Raw genomic sequence first — 22,750 nt, 5'->3', positions numbered from 1 at the left:
AAATAATGGCCATGAGTCTATGGCAGGGCCATGATCTGAAATAATTTCAGACCTTAAGATATGAATCTAATTGACAAATTCATATCCAGCCTCTATGCCTAAATCATGTCCATTGATGTTCAGAAACTTTGGATCATTCAGACTATCTTCGTCCATTGACACCCCTATTCTCGAAGATTCTTTTATTTTTTTTCATCCACAAATGTTAAAACTTTGAAAATTTTCTGTTACCATCGATTTCTAACAATGTACCAACAGATTTTTTACCAAGCTCATTTCTGACATACCATTTATCCTTATTCCTGGGACCATCAATACAATATAATATATGATCATCCCCTAATTGTTAGTCGATGTTCATATTCCTTTTCCAAATAACATGCATCCAAACAAGAGAAATGCTTCTCTAGGAAAAAGCTTTCTATTTCTGCTTTGTTGTACCAAACGACGAAAAAGATTTTTCTGGAGAGGAAAGGAAAAGAAAAGGCTTTCCCTAGCAACTAAAATTACATGGGGAAAGGGATTTCGATAAACATGAGAGATCCCTTCCCCCACAAAATTAGCAGCAAGCTATTTGGGGATAATTTTTGAGGTGTTATGGGAAATAGAGTTTCTTCCATTGTCGAAGTAAAAATCTGATTTCCCAAAAATCTTTCATACTACAGAAAGGGAAAAATAAATACTAGGCTTTTTTTTAGGCGTAAATGCGATTATACCAAAATCACAATTAAGAAATTGAAACCCGAAAACCTATATAAGGAAAAACCCAATTAGGTCGAGAAATTAGAACTTACATAAATAAATAATAATAGAAAATTCTGAATTTTTATCAAAGGAAGGTTGAAGGTCACGATGGTTTTACCATATAGAACAAGATCAGTGTAAATTCCATCTGAATCAAAACAGAAAATTATTTTCCGTAAAAGATCCGATCAATTTGGATTTCTATACGGAAATCATGACCTAAATATTAGCACCAACTCCACAGACAAAATTAACAATAGCAATACATTCGAGCATATCAAAACAAAACCTTAGAATAGGTTTTTTTTTTTTTTTAATTAATATTACTAAAAAAAATTCCTACGTTTTGACTCTAAAATTGTTAGAGAATTTTGTTAAGAAATCTAACTTTAGGAATTCCTGTTAATATTAATTAATATAGAACTAATCTACCAAAATAATAAAAGTAAATTAATCAAGAAAAGTTTAGAAATAGCCTATGTAATGGATAGAGGCACGTCAGAAATGACCCTCTCTTTAGAGTCAAAACGCCCCTGTCTGCACTGGGTTCACTGGCGTTTAGCTCCTAAGATTCATCCATCCTTCAAGATGTCTTCCTTGCAGGTAATTGATCCCACGAACCCGTCAATCGCCCGTATCGCAAACACAATAAAAGTTAAAAGATAAGGAAAAATCCATCAAGGGGGTTTTTCAATGAAAATTGATTTTTTTTTTTTTTGACGAAGAGTGTACTTATTGAGAAGAGGACGTTTCCTTTTTCAAGAGATAGAGAGGGTTGAGAGAGCCCTTGGAGAAACTAAATGAGAGAGACGTTTCATACATTACGCCCCTAAAATCTCTCCCAATCCCTAAATATCTCTCTACTTCCCTAATAAATAAAAGATAAAACGGAAAAGATTTATCAATTTTAAATCATCAAAAAATCTAACACCAATGATGGTCAGAATCGGGGAATCTGACGATTTGCTGGCAATCTCTTTGCTAGCCCATTCTTAATTAAAAATTCCACCCATTTTCATCCCTTTTTCAAGGTTTCACAAAAACAGGGTTCACAGATCACAACCAATCTTTATTCATGAATGTTCCTCACTTTATCAGATTTATTATACCTTCACGTTCACTGATATCCGAGATGTAAATTCAGATCGAATGATTGAACGATGGGAAATCGTCCTATAGTTATGATACATCAAGAAAGTTCTTTAATTGATGATCAAGATCTAAACGCGAGGATACGACAAATCGAAAAGAATATTAATTTTTCCGATTAAAGCATCACGCTCCGATTGATCATCACCGATCAGAGGTTTGCTCTGATACCAACTGTTAGAAATTTAATTAACCTGAAGCGGAAAGATTGTTACCTCTGGCCATGATGATCAGATAGAAGCGATTGACGATGCGCGAGATCCAACGGTTGAAGACGCTCCACGACAAACGCGACAGACTCGGTTCTGACGTAGTCTTCAAATCTATCCAAGCCTTATGCTCTGATCAATGGAATCATGGGCCGTTCTTGGTAGATCCGGGACCAGACAGAGAAAACCCTAAACCCAAGTTTCTGAACGAATAGAATGGTTGCTCCCATTAAGCAACACACGTATATATGCATGAGGGAATGATTTGGTTTCCCAATTACACTAGCACTCTTTCTAATTTAGAATTCTTAATGAGTTATCTCTAGTAGCCAAAACCCCACTTTACAAAAGTCTAAGAGGCCACCTAAATGAAAATACGTTTCCAACAGACCATGCCGCATTCATAAGAGGAATGATAACATGAAGGGCGCCCTTGCAAAAACCAGCTACAAGGACGCCCCATATCTCAATCTCCAAAAAGTGAATTTATTAGGGCACCAAAAAAATGTAAAGATAGAGAAACAGTAAATGCAGTTTGTTGATATTGACCAATGGGGTTGCCCTTGTAGATGGTTTTTTTTTTTTTGCAAGGTCGCCCTTCAATTTACCATTCTACCATTTATGCCTGGTGAGATGCACCCTGATCACCCTTCAAAGGTGTGCACGCGCTAGTGTGTGTCCTTGATGTCATACATGCCTCCTCTGCCGATCTATAGGGCCCTAAAATTGACTGACTTTTGGTGGAATCCTTGTTCTCTGCATATATTCTTCTTTCCGACGTGCTACTAACCAAACATAGGAAGAAGCATGCAGAGAAGCTCATCACTTGTGAGTTGTGACTAGTTATTTTTTTCCAATTATTTCAAGCAAAGAGCATCGATTAAGAGGCTTGCAAATCTATTGGCAATTATCAATTGAAGAATGCTAGTAACCTTCCCAGCTGAATCTTCTTACCATATTTGCACATGTGATCAGTTCTTACCACCATGAAATCCACTTGCTTAAACGCAAACTAGTCTTCATTATTAAATCACATTCACCTTCACTTCACCATATTTGCTCCCAAAATTCCCCCAATCACAGTTATAATCACCTTATGCGAGTAATGTTACAATAAGCATGATACATTCATCGGTCGCTTATTCCCCATTCTTTGTGTGAAGCAATCAAAAGACAGTTTGTATACTCATTTTCCTCGTAAAAATCATAATTTAATTCTAGTTTACACAAGGGAGAAATCACAATGTCAGTACACCTTCTGAAATTGGCCAATGTCCCAGCATATAATAAGACCGGGTTTGTGAGTGCAAACTCTCCTGCTTATACCGCAACCTGCCAGCATTCATCAGTCACCTTTTCCGTGATAGGTGTTGATTGATAAGTATAACCAAGAGGGCATTGTTTTCTACACAGAAGTGGTGGCAGAAACCCAGGTACTGAAGAGTCCATGATCCTTCACCCTGCCAAGTCACCATGTTTCTTCACAGATTCAGTAACAGGTAAAGTTCATTCTAAATTTCAAACTTCAAAGTGATGCAGTGTTCTTGAAAACTTGCAACTGGTTTGAAGAAAAATTATTATCTACTTCTGCTATATTTTGTTCTAACGATCAAAACACTCCTTCAGTTTTATTTATTTAACGAGACAGACAATGGAATATGTAATATAACAAAGTCATGATTAGGCAAAACCAGCAAAAGTCCAAAAGCCAAGAACTTTAAACTGAACCCAACACACTCTATCGGTGGAAGATTGGACCTTAACCTATCAGTATGAAAAATATTCCACAATTTTATTTGAATGTATTTATTCCAATCTGACAATTAACTGTAAATCAAAATGGCCACATAAATCTGAGAAGCAAAAATGTGTATGGATAGAACCTATGCAGCTAGGAAAGCTCATGCCACAAGTTTCAAGCTGAGGAATGGTGTCAGAGGTAAGTCCACAATCCATGGAGGTGTATGGATTAGTTTCCACATGCACACATCTTTTCGAGTGTGGAGGTGTGCTTGTGCAAACATATATGGGCCAGTAATACATGAATTGGTAAATGTACATATGCGCACACGCACACACACATGTAATATAAGGATGATCTGTCATTTTAAAATCAGGATCCAAAATATCCATTTCAGAATGCAAGACAATCGGTTACTTCTGGAAGTGGTGATTCCTGTGAATGGTAAGAAAGTAGTTTTTAATATTCATTTTGATTTGATAGATAAAAAGTAGTACTTGGTGGATTCCAATGATTCTTGAAAATGCACAGAAATCTTTATATTTCAAAAATACTGAGAAGGCAACAACGTAAGAAGCGCAGAGCCCAGTCGAGGAGCCGAAGGACGTTGAAGTAAAGTAGTAAACCCTCATTCTAGATGGGTGGTTTCAAAAGCAGGACTAGAAGTTGAACCATTATCTTAGATTAAAAAAATCTCCAAGGCTCCAAGCAAATAACTCCAAAAACCAAACCAAGATACTCAACAAACCAGATGTGCAACTTACAAGTAGATGTTGTTTGGATCAATTTCTTTGAAAAGATTAATGTAAAAGCGAAAACCCTCAGGGCTGACATCTCGGCATAGAAGACCTAAAAGAAATAAACTATGTTAAACAATTGACCACGGGAAGAGCAGGAAGTTTTAGCATTTTCTTAGAGAACCCTTTCAGCTTACATACCTCTGCTTTCAGCTGTTAAAAGATGTTCCTTGGCTAGTGCTGGTGCAATCCCTAACGTCATTGCAGCATCGCTTGCATTTATGCCCGTCCGGAGGGCCTCTTGCTTTAATACAAGGGTTTTAATTCTCCCAAACACCTACATTTTGACAAGGAAGCTTGATCATCTGAATCACATTTCAAAATGGTTTTAAACGTAAAACAGGAAGTTTTTACCAATGAAAATAACATAACAAGACCAATATTCCACAAAGAAATAATATAACATATCGACATGTTCCTGTAAGCAAATGAAAATAACATAAAATATCAAGATTTAATCGAGAGAATAACATACTTAAGAATACATATCTGTTCCCTGAGCAATTTTACATTATTCATATTTGTTAGCTTCATACTTTCTATCCCAACTAATTGAAACAGCTTGAGAACCATTAACAATCAATCAGAAGCATGAAAATTTGCAAAGAAAGACTCAATGAAGAAACAAAGTCTACAGAAAATTCAATGGTAGAAATAGCAATTGAGTATTGCAACTGTGACCAGAACATGATTGGATCCACAACCAACCCAGTAATATGATAAAGTTGGTGACCAGTACCTCCTCGTCACTTTGAGTCTTATTCTGGATGACCATAACTCCGCTATCAAATTTTCTAAGCATTACTGGGCTGTTACATCAAAAATAACAAAAAATAAAAAATAACAAACATATGGTGATAAATTGAGAGAATTTATATGGTGGACAGCCGTGTATGCATGTGCAGCCCAAAAAAAACGTGGGGCTGCACGTGCATGCACAGTCGCGCACCATATAATTTCTCATAAATTGAAATATTGGGTTTAAAATTTACGTCTAAACCTTTTTGTAATACGCAGAATTATATTAATCTTTGTAGTCCGTATTAATTAATATTTTTTTGAGATGTATTAATTAAATTATTTGATAAAATGTCGGCATTGAAATCTGAAAAGGGTTGAAGGCTCAGTTGCTAACATTAAAGGGTTGAAGTTTTATTAATGAAATTATTTGATAAAATGTCGGCATTGAAACCTGAAAAGGGTTGAAGGTTCTGTTGTGCATACACATCAAATTTCTCCCAAATAGCACAGGCTTGTAGCAAATCCTCCGGCGAAATCAATTCTGTCAAAGAGGAACAGAAAGATCAAGCATCACCAATTCAATTGAAATTGACAATAAATCAAGAAGTGTATAAAGAAGACCTGTTCCTCTGGCACGATTGAAAAGACAGTAAATGTCGATTAACGCAATCATTCCTCCAGCTCTCTCCAGTGGTAATTTGACAAAATCCGCCAACTGGGTAACATAAAAAATTAACATTAAATCAAAAGCGATACAGCTTTGTCTGAAGGGAACTTCTGAACAGAGATAGCATAAAAGAAGCTCCTAAATAATGGAATACAAATTGCAAAGGGAAAGAAACAAAACAAAAAAGTGGAGAACTTGTGCAAATGCAAGTCACTAAAAATTCTTATGATTGACAAAGTTTGTGTGATCTCCATCGCTACTGGCATGGTCAATAAATTGACGAGGGGAGTGTAAATGGTTTCGTTTCATTTTTAACAGTTCGAAGGACCAGGACTGTTTTAAATTGCATTATCGGCATCCATGAACTAAGGTGCATAAGAATAATTTGAAAGATAAGGGTCTCTAGCTTCATTGTCCGTTATCTAGATGAGTGATAAGATCACTAAAATTAGATACAGAGGGCCCAAAATTCAGGGAATTTTCTAAAAGCTTCGACAAGAAGCATAAAATGACAAAAAAGTGCTACTTCATGGATGCCAGATGGAGACCGGATTAAGGAGTGGCTCATTAACTAAGCTGATTAGCATTCATGTGCTTGAAATCATTACAGTGATTAAACTATCTACGAATAAAACATTTAAATTAGCAAGGCCAAAACTTGAGTAACCAACATAAAAAACACACACAACAACAAAAAATTATGTCAGCACTCTTTCCGGCAAAACAGACAAAATTTTCGAAGTGACAATTGCAAACATGTGTGAATTCTAAATTTCTAATAAGTAAAAATGCACTATTTAAAACTAATGCTTGAGGAGAAACTTCAATGATATTCCATGTAATGGTAAGGGCATACAATATTAACAGAGAAAGTTGAGAAATATTGTCCGATGAGGTACAAATCATTATATCGGATGCACTGTCACTGAGTCCTTGAAGACAAGAAACTGAAACTAGCAATAGTTGAAGCCCTTTCCATATTAAGATGAGTTGAAGAGTCTCGATGATTGGGAAAGGCCAGGCACAGCTCATAATCGCCATAATCAAAAGTAGAGTTGCAACTTGGGTCTGGCTTTACGCAGCCCGCATTGACCCGACCCAAAAAAGTCATGGGCCGGGTTTAGAAATCTCGGTTTTTTATTAAACGAAAAAACCCAACCCGAGATAGAATGTAGGGTAGGATAGGGTTCTGAAAAACCTGCCCAACCAGAGTTGCAACTACAGTTTTTGTGCCTTGCAATGCTGATGATAAAATAATGAAAGGAAAGAAAAAAGAAAATGATGATGTATGATATAGCATTCGGATTGCGGCAAAACAGACAATTTTCAAAGTGAACATTGCAAACGCGAGTGAATTCTAATAAGTAAAAATGCACTATTTAAAACTAATGCTTGAGGAGAAACTCAGTGATATGCCATCTAATGGCAAGGGCATACAATATTAACAGAGAAAGTTCAGAAATATTGTCCGATGAGGTCCAAATCAGTATATCGGATGCACTGTCACCGAGTCCTTGAAGACAAGAAACTGAAATTGGCAATAGTTGAAGCCCTTCCCATATTAAGTTGAGCTGAAGTGTCTCCATGACAGCTCAAAAGCGAATTGCTTAAATGAAAGTCAACTCTAATAAGTTACAGGCCAAGCTACAGTGGATCATAATCTAACTCATTTCCTACCTCTATAATTAACACAAAATGGTCCTAGCATAGGACCACTAGACCTAAAAGCCGGGCAGAGATAAAATACAAGGTCCACAAGAACAAACCTGCCGGGATAGTTGCTGATGATATAGAGCACCAGCAGATTCTTTTGTAACAGGTGATGCAATACCAACACTCAGCAGCCAATCCTGCATCTCTTGCTTAGAGCCCATCTCCTCGTCATTTGATGTATCAGAGTGGGAAGTTGAACCTGCTAGAAGCTTTAGCCTCATTTTCTCTGCCAGCATTACCATCTCTTTAGCTTTGCTCTACACAAACATGGATATCATCATACACTTTTGCAAAACTTATCAAGTTGATACAAAAATTATGGACAAAAACTAAGAGAGTAAATTCAATAAGCACTACGAAAAAATTTTGTGTGCATGCAAGATTGAGAGAATTCACGTGAAATTCTATTTCCTACCAAATACTCAAGCGGCAGAAAGCCCAAGGGCATTTCAGGATACAACAATGCCTCTATACAACTCCAAAGTTCAAACCCATGTAACTTGTATGGAAAACTTGAAAGAGGAGCGAATAGACGAATAGCACATAGACACGTCATGTCAAACATATCTCAACAGATACCTTTCATATTGAAATTATAATAATAGATACGTGGAGGTAGTTACAAAATCTAGCACATATGAGAATCACCTAATATGTATAGATACAGTCAAGAGGTATGCCAGAAGACTTAAAGACAAGAAAGAAGCTAAATCAGGCCTTCAAATGATTGGCATAGGATGTGTCTGACATGTGTGCCAGCAAATGTGTCCAATGTATTAAATTTTGAATAAAAAGAAGATTACCAATATTCTATGTGAAACCCAATGGTTCCCACCTTGGCATTACCTTCTTGTTTTGATGATTCCATATACAAGTGATTTTATATCACTAATGTGCTTTTGGTTGTCTAAGATGTAGATCTCATTAGTGTGCAATCAAGGAAGCTTGGATCAAGGCATTGAAGCTAACTTGGAATGTTTTTGGTGTGCCCCAAAGCTAGGAAGATCCAAGAAGCATGTGGACTTGAAGCCTTGAAGTTCAAGAGAAGATTGAAGTGTTTTTCAAGTCAATTTAGTTTATACTCCTCTCCTTTGTTTTTAGAGATGTCAAAAGCACTTAACAAAAGTTTAAAATGAACTTGAAAATGTATTTGAAAATGTTAGACTAAAGCCCATAGACCATAGCCCAAGAGCCTTGAATTTTATATGTTAAAATGAATTTTCAAACAGGGCCGGTCGACCAGGGTTTCCCGGGCGACCGCGACAAGGTAACTGGAAATCCAGCACTTGCAAGAACAAAGCGGGCCGGTCGACCGGAGTGTCCCAGGCGACCGCGAATATGTTTCTGTCGATGCAGAAACAATGCAGCATGGTTTGGGCGGGCGACCGCCATAGGGCTGGTCGACCGCGGATAGGGTTTAAGCGACATTTTTAATCAAACGGGGAGACCTCACCGGGCAATCGCCACGGTTCGGTCGACCGCGAAGGTTTGAAATTTGAAAATAAAAAAGAGAGCTCGATAAGGGCGGGCGACCGTCGTACCTCGGTCGACCGCCGCGGCCTGGAAAACTAGCCGTTGGGGCTTCCGAGGCTGACTTTTTCAACCCAGTTTTTTACGGTTTTACCCCCAAACGGTCATATTTTCAAATGGGCTATATATAAACTATCCAAACCTTTTTAAATCACCTCTTTGCATCATCTTGAACATCCTAAAGAGAAAATCAAAGTATTTTAGTGCCTCTCTCATCTCTAAGCTAGGAAATTGATTAGGCTTATATTTGTACATCATTCACCCATCCTTTATAACCCTCTTGAAGGGATTTTAGTTTTTCTTTCTTCAAAGATCATTGTAATTTGGCGAGTGTGTGTGGAGTCGCGGAGCTATCTCCACAAGAGCGAGTGTTGGAGAAGCAGAGCTTTCTCCGGATTGGAGAGTCTTACGAGGCGGAGCCACCATCTTTGTAATTGGGTTAATTCCCCCCCGTTAAGGGAATCCATAGTGAAATCACCAAGAAGTCTTGCTGGAGTGGAGTAGGTCCTTGATAGTGACCGAACCACTATAAATCTCGGGTGCACTCTTTCTATCTCTTTGTTCATTTGTGTTTTGTTTTCATTTATGTTCTTAAGGTTTTAATTTGCCATTTAGTTTTTTAATTCCGCAATATTTTTTGGCAAAGTTTTTGAACCCACTTCACCCTCCCTCTTGGGTTGCCATCACCCCTGGGTTTTCACTTGGTATCAAAGCAGAGCTCTTAATTAGAGATTTTTGAAAATTTGATTTGAAAATTTAAAAAGAGTAAAAGATCATGGCAACCTCATCCGGTAATGCCAAAGGCCAATCAGTAACTAGACCTTCATTTTTCAATGGATCTAACTACGGTTATTGGAAAACCCGGATGGTTTTCTTTCTTCAATCTCATGATTATGAGATGTGGGAGCTAATGGAAGATGGATATACTCCTCCCACAAAAGAAAGAAGTGAGTGATCCGCGGCCGAGAAGAAATTGGCCGCTTTGAATTCTAAAGGAGTAAATACACTTTTTTGTGCTCTTTCTCTCGAAGAATTCAATCGGGTCTGTACTTGTAAGACCGTTAAGGATATTTGGACTACCTTAGAGACCACTCATGAGGGAACTTCACAAGTCAAGAAATCAAAAGTTAGTCTTCTTGTTAGTGATCTTGAAGCTTTTAAAATGGATGAAAATGAATCAATTTCCGAAATGTATTCACGTTTTACTAACATTGTAGATGAGCTTGAAGGTCTAGGTAAAACCTATGCAAATTTGGAATTGGTGACGAGGCTTCTTCGGTGTCTTCCATTTAGTTGGGACCCCAAGGTCACGGTGATCGAAGAATCGAAAAATCTTGATGATGTGAAGTTAGATGAGCCAGTTGGATCCCTCATCACACATGAAATGAAGATGAAGAGAAGGGAGAACCAACAAGCCGAAGCTTCAAAGCACATGGACAAAATCAAAGGAAAATCTATTGCCTTTACCGTCAAATCATCATCTTCTTCCTCAAGTTCCGACAGTGATGAATTGGAAGCTTTCAAGAAGTTTAAGAAAATGTGGAAGAAGGGAAGAAAATATAAGAAGAAAAAGGAAGAAAAGAAAAGGGAAGAAAAGAAGTAGAAGGAGGACCCAATAAGATGTTTTGAATGTGGCAAATCCGGACACATAAAGCCGGAATGCCCTCCCCTCAAGAATAAAAAGAAGAAATATGGGAAGAAGAAGTTTAGAGCACACGCGGCAAATTGGGACGGGCTAACTGAGAGCAATAGTTCATCATCAAGTAACAGCTCCAAGGAAGAAAAATCAAACATGCATCTCGGCCCAGAAAGAAGACTCTAATGTGTGTCTCATAGCTAACACCGAAGTTGATGAGGTATGCTCCCATCCAACTTCTAGTTCAAGTTCTAGTGATAATGAAATGTCTTATAATGAAGTTCGTCAAATCTTGGATTTGCAAATGTCTAAAAATAAGGTTTTAAAGAAAAATCCTTTTCAAATTAAAAAAGAACTTGAAGCTTTAAATCAAGACTTTTCTTCTAAATTTCAAACCCAAGCCAAAATGAAAAATGACTTAAAGCTTGAAAATGAGACCCGTAAGGGTTGCTTGAGTGAACTTGAGACTCATGTTTTGAGCTTTCAAAACATGGCAAGTTCATCCAAGTCATTTGAAGATGAAAATTTTTAATTTTTAAATTAAGTAAATCATCTTCAAAATGAAAATGAGAGGCTAAGGATTTGTCTATATGGTTTTATGAATGGAGACAAAATTATAGACATAATCCTCAAAAAGGCTAGTTCAAGACCTCAACATGTCTATCATAATCGAATTAGTCTTGCTAACCCCTTAGTTAGATGTCATTATTGTGGCCTTCATGGGCATGATCAATTTCAATGTGCATCTAAACTAAGTAGGGATAGCCGTTGGACCAAGAGAGCTTGGATTCCCAAAGCCCCAACTTGATTTCATTTTGAAATTGGCTTAGTTTAGGGGCTTGTACTAAAACTTGAATATCTTTCACAATTTGTGATTTAAAGCCCAAGGTTCAAATGTATTCTTGGTTATTTGCTTACCTTGGCATGTTTTGCCTTAAAAAGAAAAAACCCTCTTGTTTTGAGTTTTTGTCTTTGATAGGAAGAGTTATTTTCACACAAGGGGAGAGCTTTAACCTATTTTGTATACCTTTTTTTTAACAATCCCGCATCTATTATATTTGTCAATCAAATAGGGGGAGTTGTATGTTTGCATGATTTCCTTGCATTAGGGGGAGTTTAATAATTGAAAATTTTATTTCCTTTAATTCTCTCTTGCCCCATTCTTTTTGTTGAAGCCATAGGAGGAGAGAAATGTGTATGCTTTTATTGGAAAATCTCTTGTGATTGTCATCATTAAAAAGGGGGAGAATGTAAGCCCAATGGTTCCCACCTTGGCATTACCTTCTTGTTTTGATGATTCCATACACAAGTGATTTTATATCACTAATGTGCTTTTGGTTGTCTAAGATGTAGATCTCATTAGTGTGCAATCAAGGAAGCTTGAATCAAGGCATTGAAGCTAACTTGGAGTGTTTTTGGTGTGCCCCAAAGCTAGGAAGATCCAAGAAGCATGTGGACTTGAAGCCTTGAAGTTCAAGAGAAGATTGAAGTGCTTTTCAAGTCAATTTAGTTTGTACTCCTCCTTTGTTTTTAGAGATGTCAAAGGCACTTAACAAAGGTTTAAAATGAACTTGAAAATGTATTTGAAAATGTTAGACTAAAGCCCATAGACCATGGCCCAAGACCCTTGAATTTTATATGTTAAAATGAATTTTCAAACAGGGCCGGTCGACCGCGGATATGTTTCTGTCGATGCAGAAACAATCCATCATGGTTTGGGCGGGCGACCGCCATAGGGCCGGTCGACCGCGGATAGTGTTTGAGCGACATTTTTAATCAAACAGGGAGACCTCGTCGGGGGACCGCTAGGGGTGAGCATTATTCGGTTATAACCGGATAACCAAACTGAACCGATTTGGTCGGTTCGGTTCGGTTTTTTTCCATTTCGGTTCGGTTTCGGTTAGTTTTTTTGGAAATTCGGTTATTCGGTTTCGGTTTCGGTTATCTAAAAAAATAAAAATCAGTTAACCGAAATAATGGATGAAACCATTTTTTTTCCAAAAAAAGTTGCTTTATGTGCACTTCGTGGGATGATCAAAACCGTCCATTTGATTGATCACAACTTAATTAGGTTGTGCTCAAAAAATCATTTTGCTCGAATGATCCTAGCCCTCCGATCCAAGCCAAAATTTTACTTTTTCCCTCTTTTCCTCTCACAATTCGGTTTCGGTTTCGGTTCGAATTTTGGGAAACCGAAATAAATTCGGTTTTAACATTTCGGTTTTTTCGGTTCGGTTTTAACCGAATAACCACCCCTAGGGACCGCCATGGCTCGGTCGACCGCGACGGTTTGAAATTTGAAAATAAAAAAGAGACCCCGGTAAGGGCGGGCGACCGTTGTACCTCGGTCGACCCGCCGCGGCCTGGAAAACTAGCCGTTGGGGCTTGCAGGGCTTGACTTTTTCAACCCAGTTTTTTACGGTTTTACCCCCAAACGGTCATATTTTCAAATGGGCTATATATACACTATCCAAACCTTTCTAAATCATCTCTTTGCATCGTCTTGAACATCCTAAAGAGAAAATCAAAGTGTTTTAGTGCCTCTCTCATCTCTAAGCAAGGAAGTGGATTAGGCTTATATTTGTACATCATTCATCCATCCTTTGTGACGCTCTTTAAGGGATTTTAGTTTTTCTTTCTTGAAAGATCATTGTAATTTGGCGAGTGTGCGTGGAGTCGCGGAGCCATCTCCACAAGAGCGAGTGTTGGAGAAGCGGAGCTTTCTCTGGATTGGCGAGTCTTGCGAGGCGGAGCAACCATCTTTGTAATTGGGTTGATTCCCCTCCCTTAAGGGAATCCGTAGTGAAATCACCAAGAAATCTTGGTGGAGTGGAGTAGGTCCTTGATAGTGACCGAACCACTATAAATCTCGGGTGCACTCTTTCTATCTCTTTATGCATTTGTGATTTGTTTTCATTTGTGTTCTTAAGGTTTTAATTTGCCATTTAGTTTTTTAATTCCGCAATATTTTTTGGCAAAGTTTTTTAACCCAATTCACCCTCCCTCTTGGGTTGCCATCACCCCTGGGTTTTCACTATGATTGACAAAAAAAACAACAAACTTGCTATTCAGATACAGACCACTACATAATCTAGACTTGTTATGAACAATTCTAACATATACTACCAGAAGAATATAATTAAGATGATTGAAGCTAAAAATGATATCAGCAAAACCAATCACATCGACATTACTGCTTGATACTGAAGAACTGATGTAGCGCTATATGTGGTAGAACTGAGCTACGCTCTCACAGGAAACAGATAGTGTTGTAATCTGACACATTGAAGTGGTTTTCTTCCAAAATCAAGATGGCGGGGGAATCTTCTCAATTAGGCACTCAGAATTCTAAATTTTCAACTAACTGAAACTCAGCTGAGGCTCTTTGTATCTCCACACTGAGCATATACAAACTATAGGGACAACTAGTTACCGAAACAGTTAGCTCTGATCCCTCAATTTCAGTATCGTCTAACACAACTATTGAATTTTGGAAGTATGCAATTTGATGTGGACTTACATCTTAGGTTGCCTCCTTGTTTACCTTCAAATAACAAGCAGTAACTCACTTTATGTGGTCTCATTAATCACTCAAGAGTGGAAATAATACAACAGTAACATTGGTTCATATCTCCAGGCTACTTGCAACTAAGCTAGTTGTGGCATTCTAACAAACATGACTTGGGCATACATTTTACCTCTGAATTTCAGGTTCCATGGTGATCTAAAATGTTAATATATAAGCTGAATCCAGAAGAAAATGAAATTTCACATAGGAGTCACTATATCAATGATTCCAACAGATCATTTATGTCCAAATGATAGTAACTTTCCAGATCGATGACAACAAGCAGTTTTGGCTAGGATTCGATGGAAACCGCACCCAATTCGTGTAGGAAATAACTCTTTACAACTTCTCCTCTAAATCTGATGAACAATGATGCAGGTTGAACCCTCTCCAAGAGCTACAACAGAACTTTGGTATTCTTTGATTTAATTACTTATGTAAATGCAAAAAAAGACATGCATACAGAAGAATGTAACAGACAATTTTCTCTCAGGAATGTTCCTATGAATTCATCAACAACAATTACAAGATGGATGGAAATTCGGCGTTCAAGATCCAATAATGAGGGGACAAAAGGAACACACTGAATTACAAGTTGAATGGAAGTTCGGTGGTATAAATCCAATCGTGGGGACAAGTGGACTCACCGAAGATCCTCAAAGACAATTAATTCCCTTCTTGCAGAAAGGATCAATCGGAAATTCTCAGACGAGAAGAGAAGGTGGCTTCAATTTCCTTTCCTCAAGCTGTAATTTCCTGAAACAAGAGACTCCTTCCTTTGTTGGAATTTGGAGCTCCCAAACATAGACCAGATCCCCAATTTTTAAAATGTTCCAAAAGCCCATTGATGATGGCCAAAAACCCCTCTTTATACCAATTCTAACATAAAAGACAGAATTACCCCTCCCAGGAATTATTTCCTACACTAACACATGGACTTATTACATGGGAATGATAAACAAAGTAACTCTCCTCTCTACATCAACTATTGCCCACTCTTTGGCCGGGACCCGCTCTACGTCAAGAACCTATAACAATAAGTTAGGACCCAAATGAGAGGATAGAGAGCTGCACACTACATATGAGATCACCAGGTTCGAGCAAGTAGGAAACCAAATGATGCTACGACAGAAAATATGGAACAGTAGCAAAATGACTAAATATGAGAAAGAGGGGTCATAAATTAACTAAGAGCCTCTGGGTAACATTCTTAAAATGTGAGTCCTCTGGGACTAGCAGATGCTTCACTATATGCATTGCAGAGCAGCAGCAGCAGTTCACGGAAAAGTCAAGAATCACAAAACCTACATAGAAGAGACTCCTCTACTGGAAGAAATTCCATTGTTGGGAAAGCATCAATCAGTAACAAAAAAAGGCTCAAAATATGACTAAGCCCCTTAATTATTAAAGAATTTCAAATATGCTACTACTTAATAGAGCTATACCTGCACTCATAGTTTTAAATTTCGACCAAAATCCAAAATTTCAGCTGAAATATTTCGGTTAGTTTCAGTTTGGACCAAAAGCACATCGAATTGGTTTTTTACAGGATTTCGCCGAAATTTTAAGATTTCCACCGAAATTGCTGAAATTTCCACTGAAATTTTAAAAAATACCAAAATATTTTTACCAAATTTTACATGATTTCGGGCGAAATTGAAAAATTTTCAGTTTCGGTGGTGGCCGAAACCGACATTTAGAACCTTGCCTGCACTTTGTTGTTTTGATATTGATAGCACTCTCTTTAATTTCAAACTTCTCTGACTGGGTTTTGATAGCTTGTTGGGGGTTTGTAATAGACAATGAGAGAAGTGTAAAATAAAGAGAGAGCTGCCAATATCAAAACAAGGATGGCCATATCAGCTCACTTTTAACGAAATGTAGTTAGTAATAGTACATAAAATACTTTTTGCATTGAGTTAAGTGAGGTTTTCGTGGAACCTTGTGAGCAGGAGTTGGGGTAAGAATCTTTTACTTAAGATGTCACTCCTGCTTAAGCCTCTTTCTATTCCTGGGCTGCTGAGCATTTGTGGGTTAGAAAAAGGATTACTTCTAACTTTCTACTCTTTTTCCTGCCCCGTCTCTTCTTGCTAAGCCTATTAACTAGGGTAAGCAAAGAAGGATATTCTTATGCACAATGTAGGATCGACACCTTGGGAAGAAGAAGATTCCTGTTACTAACTGCAGATAAAGAGGTAACGAGAAAATAAAAAGGAGCTTAGATATTTCACAACTTAGAACATCAGGACATCAATTTCCAAGGCAAGTATGGACAACCAGGGCAGAGTTATATAACAAAAAGAAGAGTACCAGAGCCACTTTGACGATTCTTGAGGTGGAATGTAATGTGTTATAGAAAAAACGTTCAGAGGAAATGATAGCTCATAGCCTACTAAAAACTCATCACCTATCAAGAAGAGAAAATAAAAGGATGCTTCCCAATCACTAGATGTCACGATCAAAAGTTTGTGAAGTTCACGCGGGCAAGTATACATGGAAGCAAAAGGTTTATTATCAGTCATAGATTCAGGTGAGGGATAATATAACACGTCTTGATCCATGTCAGTCAATCAATACACTTCGGATAGATAGATGATTTCAAACTGAAATTTCCCACTAATAAATGCCACAGTGATTGCTTCTTCTCTACAATTCAACTCAATCGGCATGCTCTTTTCTTTTTTTTTTAAAAGATAACAGAACTTTATTTCAAAAAACAGAGTAGAATTACAGAATAAGGGAACAAGAAGTCCCCATTTACATGAAAAAACATGCATGCCGCTCACTCCCTTATGAAGGAGATGCCATGGAATAATGGATCGACAGAAGCACTTGAGGCCGATCAACCCCCTACTTTACCAGTTCGTCTGCCATAGTATTTGCGGATCTTCGCCTATGCGTTATCCGTGGACGGAGGATGCGGACAAGATCCCAATCTCGTCAATAATATTGAGTAAACGCCACCGCCCTCCAATCCTATTACAAGCCCACGCAATAGTATTAGTCGAGTCGCCTTCCACGATTAAGGGTCCCAAATTGTGCTTCTCATACCTACGCAAACCAAACAATAAGGCTGAGGCTTTGTTGGCATCGCATATCCCGGCCGAATCAGAATAGGACATGATGACATGGCTATTTTCATCTCTGATTACTCCGCCGAGACCCGCTGGCCCAGGATTGCCGAGGGAACTTCCATCGAAGTTTAGTTTAAACCATCACACTAGTGGAGGAGTCCATGTCGGGCAGATCCTACACTGAGGTCTCCTCTCATTAATCACCGATTGCCAATGACGTAGGATGTCACCAAAAGTGTATGGGATACCGTTTTTTCCTCTGAACCAAGATATGATTTTCAGTTTAATGTCAAGGGTGACATGGTGCCGAGATCTTCCCTGTCCGTTGAAGATTCTATTATTTCCTTCTGTTCAGATGTACCATATAAGAGCGTAGAGGATTGACATCCACATCGATTGTCCCAACCGTCCGTGGAAAGCACTGTCCCAGTCAAGTATAACCCTATTAATTCATTTTTGCAGTACCCACGACACAGTACACACTGAAAAATTTAAGGGTGTCCATCCATAACCGGAAAGAAAAAGGGCAGTGTTAAAATAGGTGATCCAATGTCTCACAGTCCTATAAAGCACAGAATGCAGCTACTAGCCAGTCGAAAACCGCACTTTTGCAACCGCTCGCAAGTATTGATAGAACGATGTGCAGCAGTCCAAGCAAAGGCAATTATGAGTGGTGGTGCAGCTCGGCTGTTTATCTATCACCAAATGTCGATGACTATTGGGTATGGACTCGGGACTCTCAGGGGGGGTTTTCTGTCAAGTCGTTCTTTGTCAAACTTATTGAATACCAAACATCTACATTCAGCATGCTGGGTAATTGAGATGGGTATAAAACCATTTAAAGATCTTAATTATTTGATTTCAAAATAAAATTCTTCACACAGGAAATAAATATATACATAAACATCTGATAAAAAATAACAATCCATGAGCTAATAATAATGAATAAGATACATGTGCATAAATGATTAAACAACCGAACTTATCAGAGTTTGGTGAAAGAAAGAAGGAAAAAACAAGGGACTTTTCCAGGCCGAAATCAATACCTTATACTAATCAGTTATCTTAGAAGTATTCAATAAGATTTTATTATTGGAATTCCAATGTTCCCTTATCAATCCAAAATAAAGAAAATTTAGAACACCTCAGACGCACCAAAAAAGCCCTAAACCAAAATTCACCTAACATGGACATTATAGAGTTTAGGGCAATGAGTATTTTAACAAAACCCTAAAAAAAAAAGACATACCATGAAAAGCTTTCAAATCCTGAAAAGCATCATGCAAACTCTTATCAGTACTCTCCCACATCTCTTGTTCCTTCCTCAATATCCCCGAAACCCCCGCCATCCTCGAACTACTCCCTCCGCCACCACCAACGCTCGATCCTCCTTCCTTTTCCCTCACTTCAGACCCACCCGGACCCTCCGAATTCTCCCACGATCTCGATCTCAAAACCTCCCAAAACCGCCCGAAAAACGATTCAGGATCCGATTTCCCCCTCAAAACCAGTGTAATAATCGCAGATCTCGACCCTTTCTCTCCAATCCTAACCTCTGCCGAACTAGAGACCTGGATTCGAACCCTAGGCTGTGAAACATGCTCTTGATCGATTTTTTCGGAGGAAATGCGTGAATTCATGAGGCGAGAGGGATAAAAACACCGAAATTTTTTGCTTGGTTGATCCAGAGGATTCTGTGGGTAGTGAGGACGAGAACCCCGGATTTTAGAGAGGAAAATTAGGGTTTTCTTCACATTCTAGATCGACGGTTGCGATGAGAGAGCATTCCACTTCGCCGGGTTGGAGGACCGGACGGCCGATGCCGGTAAGTTGAACCGCCGGTAGAAATTTTCCAGCCATCAGGTTGACGGCTACGATGTTTTCTCCTACCTAGGAGCCTGGAACAAAGTTGGGTGGGGTTTTTTTCTCTTTATTTCGCTGGGTATTTTCAAAGGCGAAGAAGAGAATTCGGAATTTTGGAGGATTTGAGGGGAGAGATCGTCCAAAGCCTGAATGTCTTCATTCTTATAGGCTATAGCACGAAAGTAAGTTGAGGGAGATGACTTTTTCGCCCCACATAAGGATTATGCGCCCCACTTTTCACGTGAATTCTGGCAGACTTTAACGCTTTTTGACGTCAAATCACATCAAACAGTGGGGCGCATAATCCTATAGGGGGGTGAAAAAATCATCACCCTAAGTTCAAGGCTTGAAGTAAACTTATTCAAATTGGCAGTGACAAATCAACTCTCAAATATCTTAAATCGACCCATGTGTTTTTCTCTCTCATCTTTCTCTCTCTAACCCAGAGGAGAGAGAAAGACACATGGAAAGTCAATGTAAGATATATGGGGGTCGATTTATCACTCGCCTTCAAATTTTATGATATCATTTGGTTCATTTCCTTATAAATTGTGTTTAGAAAAAATTCCAAGAAAAAGTTTTCCTTTCTCATATTTTCTCATAGTTTTGAAGCTTTCTTCTTGAAGCTTTCTACTTGTATGTTTTGTTCTTCTCTCATATATATTGGATTACATCTTGTGGTGATTGTTCTTCTTCTCTTTTGGTTATTGTTCTTGGGCTAGTGTAAACCTCGGTTGCACTATTTGAGAAGCGGATATTCCGGTGTTGTGAAATCCGTATTTCTCTTTATAGGGCAATGAGTATTTCAACAAAACTCTAAAAAAAAGACATACCATCAAAGCATTCAAATCCTGAAAAGCATCATGCAAACTCTTATTAGTACTCTCCCACATCTCTTGTTCCTTCTTCAATATCCCTGAAACCCCCGCCATCATCGAACTCCTCCCTCCGCCACCACCAACGCTCAATCCTCCTTCCTTCCCTCACTTCAGACCCACCCGGACCCTCCGAATTCTCCCATGATCTCGATCTCAAAACCTCACAAAACCGCCCGAAAAACGATTCAGGATCCGATTTCCCCCTCAAAACCAGCGTAATAATCGCAGATCTCGACCCTTTCTCTCTAATCCTACCCTCTGCCGAACTAGAGACCTGAATCCGAACCCTAGGGCTGTGAAACATGCTCTTGATCGATTTTTTCGGAGGAAATGTGTGAATTACTGAGGCGAGAGGGATAAAAACACCGGAATTTTCTGTTTGGTTGATTCAGAGGATTCTGTGGGTAGTGAGGACAAGAACCCCGGATTTTAGAGGGGAAAATTAGGGTTTTCTTCACATTCTAGATTGACGGTTGCGATGAGAGAGCATTCCACTTCGCCGGGTTGGAGGACTGGACAGCCGCTGTCGGTATGTTGAACCGCCGGTAGAAATTTTCCGGCCATCAGATTGACGGCTACGATGTTTTCTCCTACCTAGGAGTCGAGAACAAAGTTGGGTGGGGTTTTTTTTCTCTTTATTTCGCTGGGTATTTTCAAAAGCGAAGAGAATTCAGAATTTTGGAGGATTTGAGGGGAGAGATCGTCCAAAGCCTGAATGTCTTCATTCTTATAGGCTATAGCACGAAAATAAGTTGAGGGAGATGACCTTTTCGCCCCACTGTAGGATTATGCGCCCCATTTTTCACGTGAATTGTGGCAGATTTTAACACTTTTTGACATCAAATCACATCAAACAGTGGGGTGCATAATCCTATAGGGGGTGAAAAAATCATCACCCTAAGTTGAAGGCTTGAAGTAAACTTATTCAAATTGGCAGTGATAAATTGACTCCCAAATGTCTTAAATCGACCCATGTCTCTTTCTTTCTAATCTTTCTCTCTCTAACCCAGAGGAGAGAGAAAGACACATGGAAAGTCGATTTAAGATATATGGGGGTCGATTTATCACTCGCCTTCAAATTTTATGATATCATTTGGTTCATTTCCTTGTAAATTGTGTTAAGAAAAAATTCCAAGAAAAAGTTTTCCTTCATAAAGTGTCAACTTTCTCATATTTTCTCATAGTTTTGAAGCTTTCTTCTTGAAGCTTTCTACTAGTATGTTTTGTTCTTCTCTCATATATATTGGATTACATCTTGTGGTGATTGTTCTTCTTCTCTTTTGGTTATTGTTCTTCTTCTCTTTTGGTTATTGTTCTTGGGCTTGTGTAAACCTCGGTTGCACTATTTGAGAAGCGGATATTCCGGTGTTGTGAAATCCGTATTTCTCTTTATATGGCAATGAGTATTTTAACAAAACCCTAAAAAAAAAGAAAAAAAAAAAGAAAAAGACATACCATCAAAGCATTCAAATCCTGAAAAGCATCATGCAAACTCTTATCAGTACTCTCCCACATCTCTTGTTCCTTCCTCAATATCCCCGAAACCCCCGCCATCATCGAACTCCTCCCTCCGCCACCACCAACGCTCGATCCTCCTTCCTTTTCCCTCACTTCAGACCCACCCGGACCCTCCGAATTCTCCCACGATCTCGATCTCAAAACCTCCCAAAACCGCCCGAAAAACGATTCAGGATCCGATTTCCCCCTCAAAACCAGCGTAATAATCGCAGATCTCGACCCTTTCTCTCCAATCCTACCCTCTGCCGAACTGGAGACCTGGATCCGAACCCTAGGGCTGTGAAACATGCTTTTAATAGATTTTTTTGGAGGAAATGCGTGAATTACTGAGGCGAGAGGGATAAAAACACCGGAATTCTCTGTTTGGTTGAGCCAGAGGATTCTGTGGGTTGTGAGGACTAGAACCCCGGATTTTAGAGGGGAAAAATTAGGGTTTTCTTCGCATTCTAGATCGACAGTTGCGATGAGAGAGCATTCCACTTCACCGGGTTGGAGGATCGGACGGCCGCTTCCGGTCAGCTGCACCGCCGGTAGAAATTTTCCGGCCATCAGATTGACGGCTACGATGTTTTCTTCTACCTACGGGAACAAAGTTGGGTGGGTTTTTTTTTTCTCTTTTTTCGCGGGGTATTTTTAAAAGCGACAAGAGAATTCGGAATTACCAACTCTTGTATGGGATTTTAAGGAGGAAATTTGACAGAGGGGGGACAAATAAAAGAAATAATATCAGAGGGGTCAAGTGTATGCTGAAAATGACAGAAGGGGGTCAAAATTTGGTTTTCAAAATTTTTAATGACGAGAATGCCCTTGTGGCAGAAATAGGTGATATGACTTTCAAGAATAAAAAAGCATTTCAGTTTCCCTCTCTTTCTCTTCCCTCTTCTCTCTTCCCTCTTCTCTCCTCCCGTCTGTGTTTTTTTTT

The 22,750-nt window shown here is 38.8% G+C and overlaps 1 protein-coding gene across 2 annotated transcripts; it reads right to left on the bottom strand.

The window, feature by feature from the left end:
• Positions 1-3,103: 3,103 nt before the first annotated feature.
• Positions 3,104-22,500, bottom strand: LOC143859668 (EAP30/Vps36 family protein). Of its 2 annotated transcripts, XM_077370322.1 has the most exons (8): positions 21,766-22,499; positions 7,815-8,018; positions 6,003-6,096; positions 5,865-5,922; positions 5,380-5,449; positions 4,782-4,917; positions 4,608-4,692; positions 3,104-3,562 (listed from the first exon to the last, which is right to left on the bottom strand). In XM_077370322.1, exons 1-8 carry the CDS (start codon positions 22,375-22,377, stop codon positions 3,508-3,510), a joined length of 1,314 nt encoding a protein of 437 aa, XP_077226437.1. In that variant the 5' UTR covers positions 22,378-22,499; the 3' UTR covers positions 3,104-3,507. The 2 variants fall into 2 exon arrangements, with proteins under 2 accessions (XP_077226437.1, XP_077226438.1); XM_077370323.1 differs by lacking the exon at positions 4,608-4,692 and having other exon boundaries at positions 21,766-22,500.
• Between the last annotated feature and the right edge of the window lie 250 nt (positions 22,501-22,750).

This window comes from Tasmannia lanceolata, unplaced genomic scaffold (assembly GCF_043159265.1).
Source record: "Tasmannia lanceolata isolate RefF3 unplaced genomic scaffold, GAP_Taslan_0.1 ptg000035l, whole genome shotgun sequence".
Lineage (NCBI taxonomy): Eukaryota > Viridiplantae > Streptophyta > Magnoliopsida > Canellales > Winteraceae > Tasmannia > Tasmannia lanceolata.
Note: the sequence above shows the minus strand (reverse complement) of the source record. Positions and strands in the feature narration are given on the sequence as shown.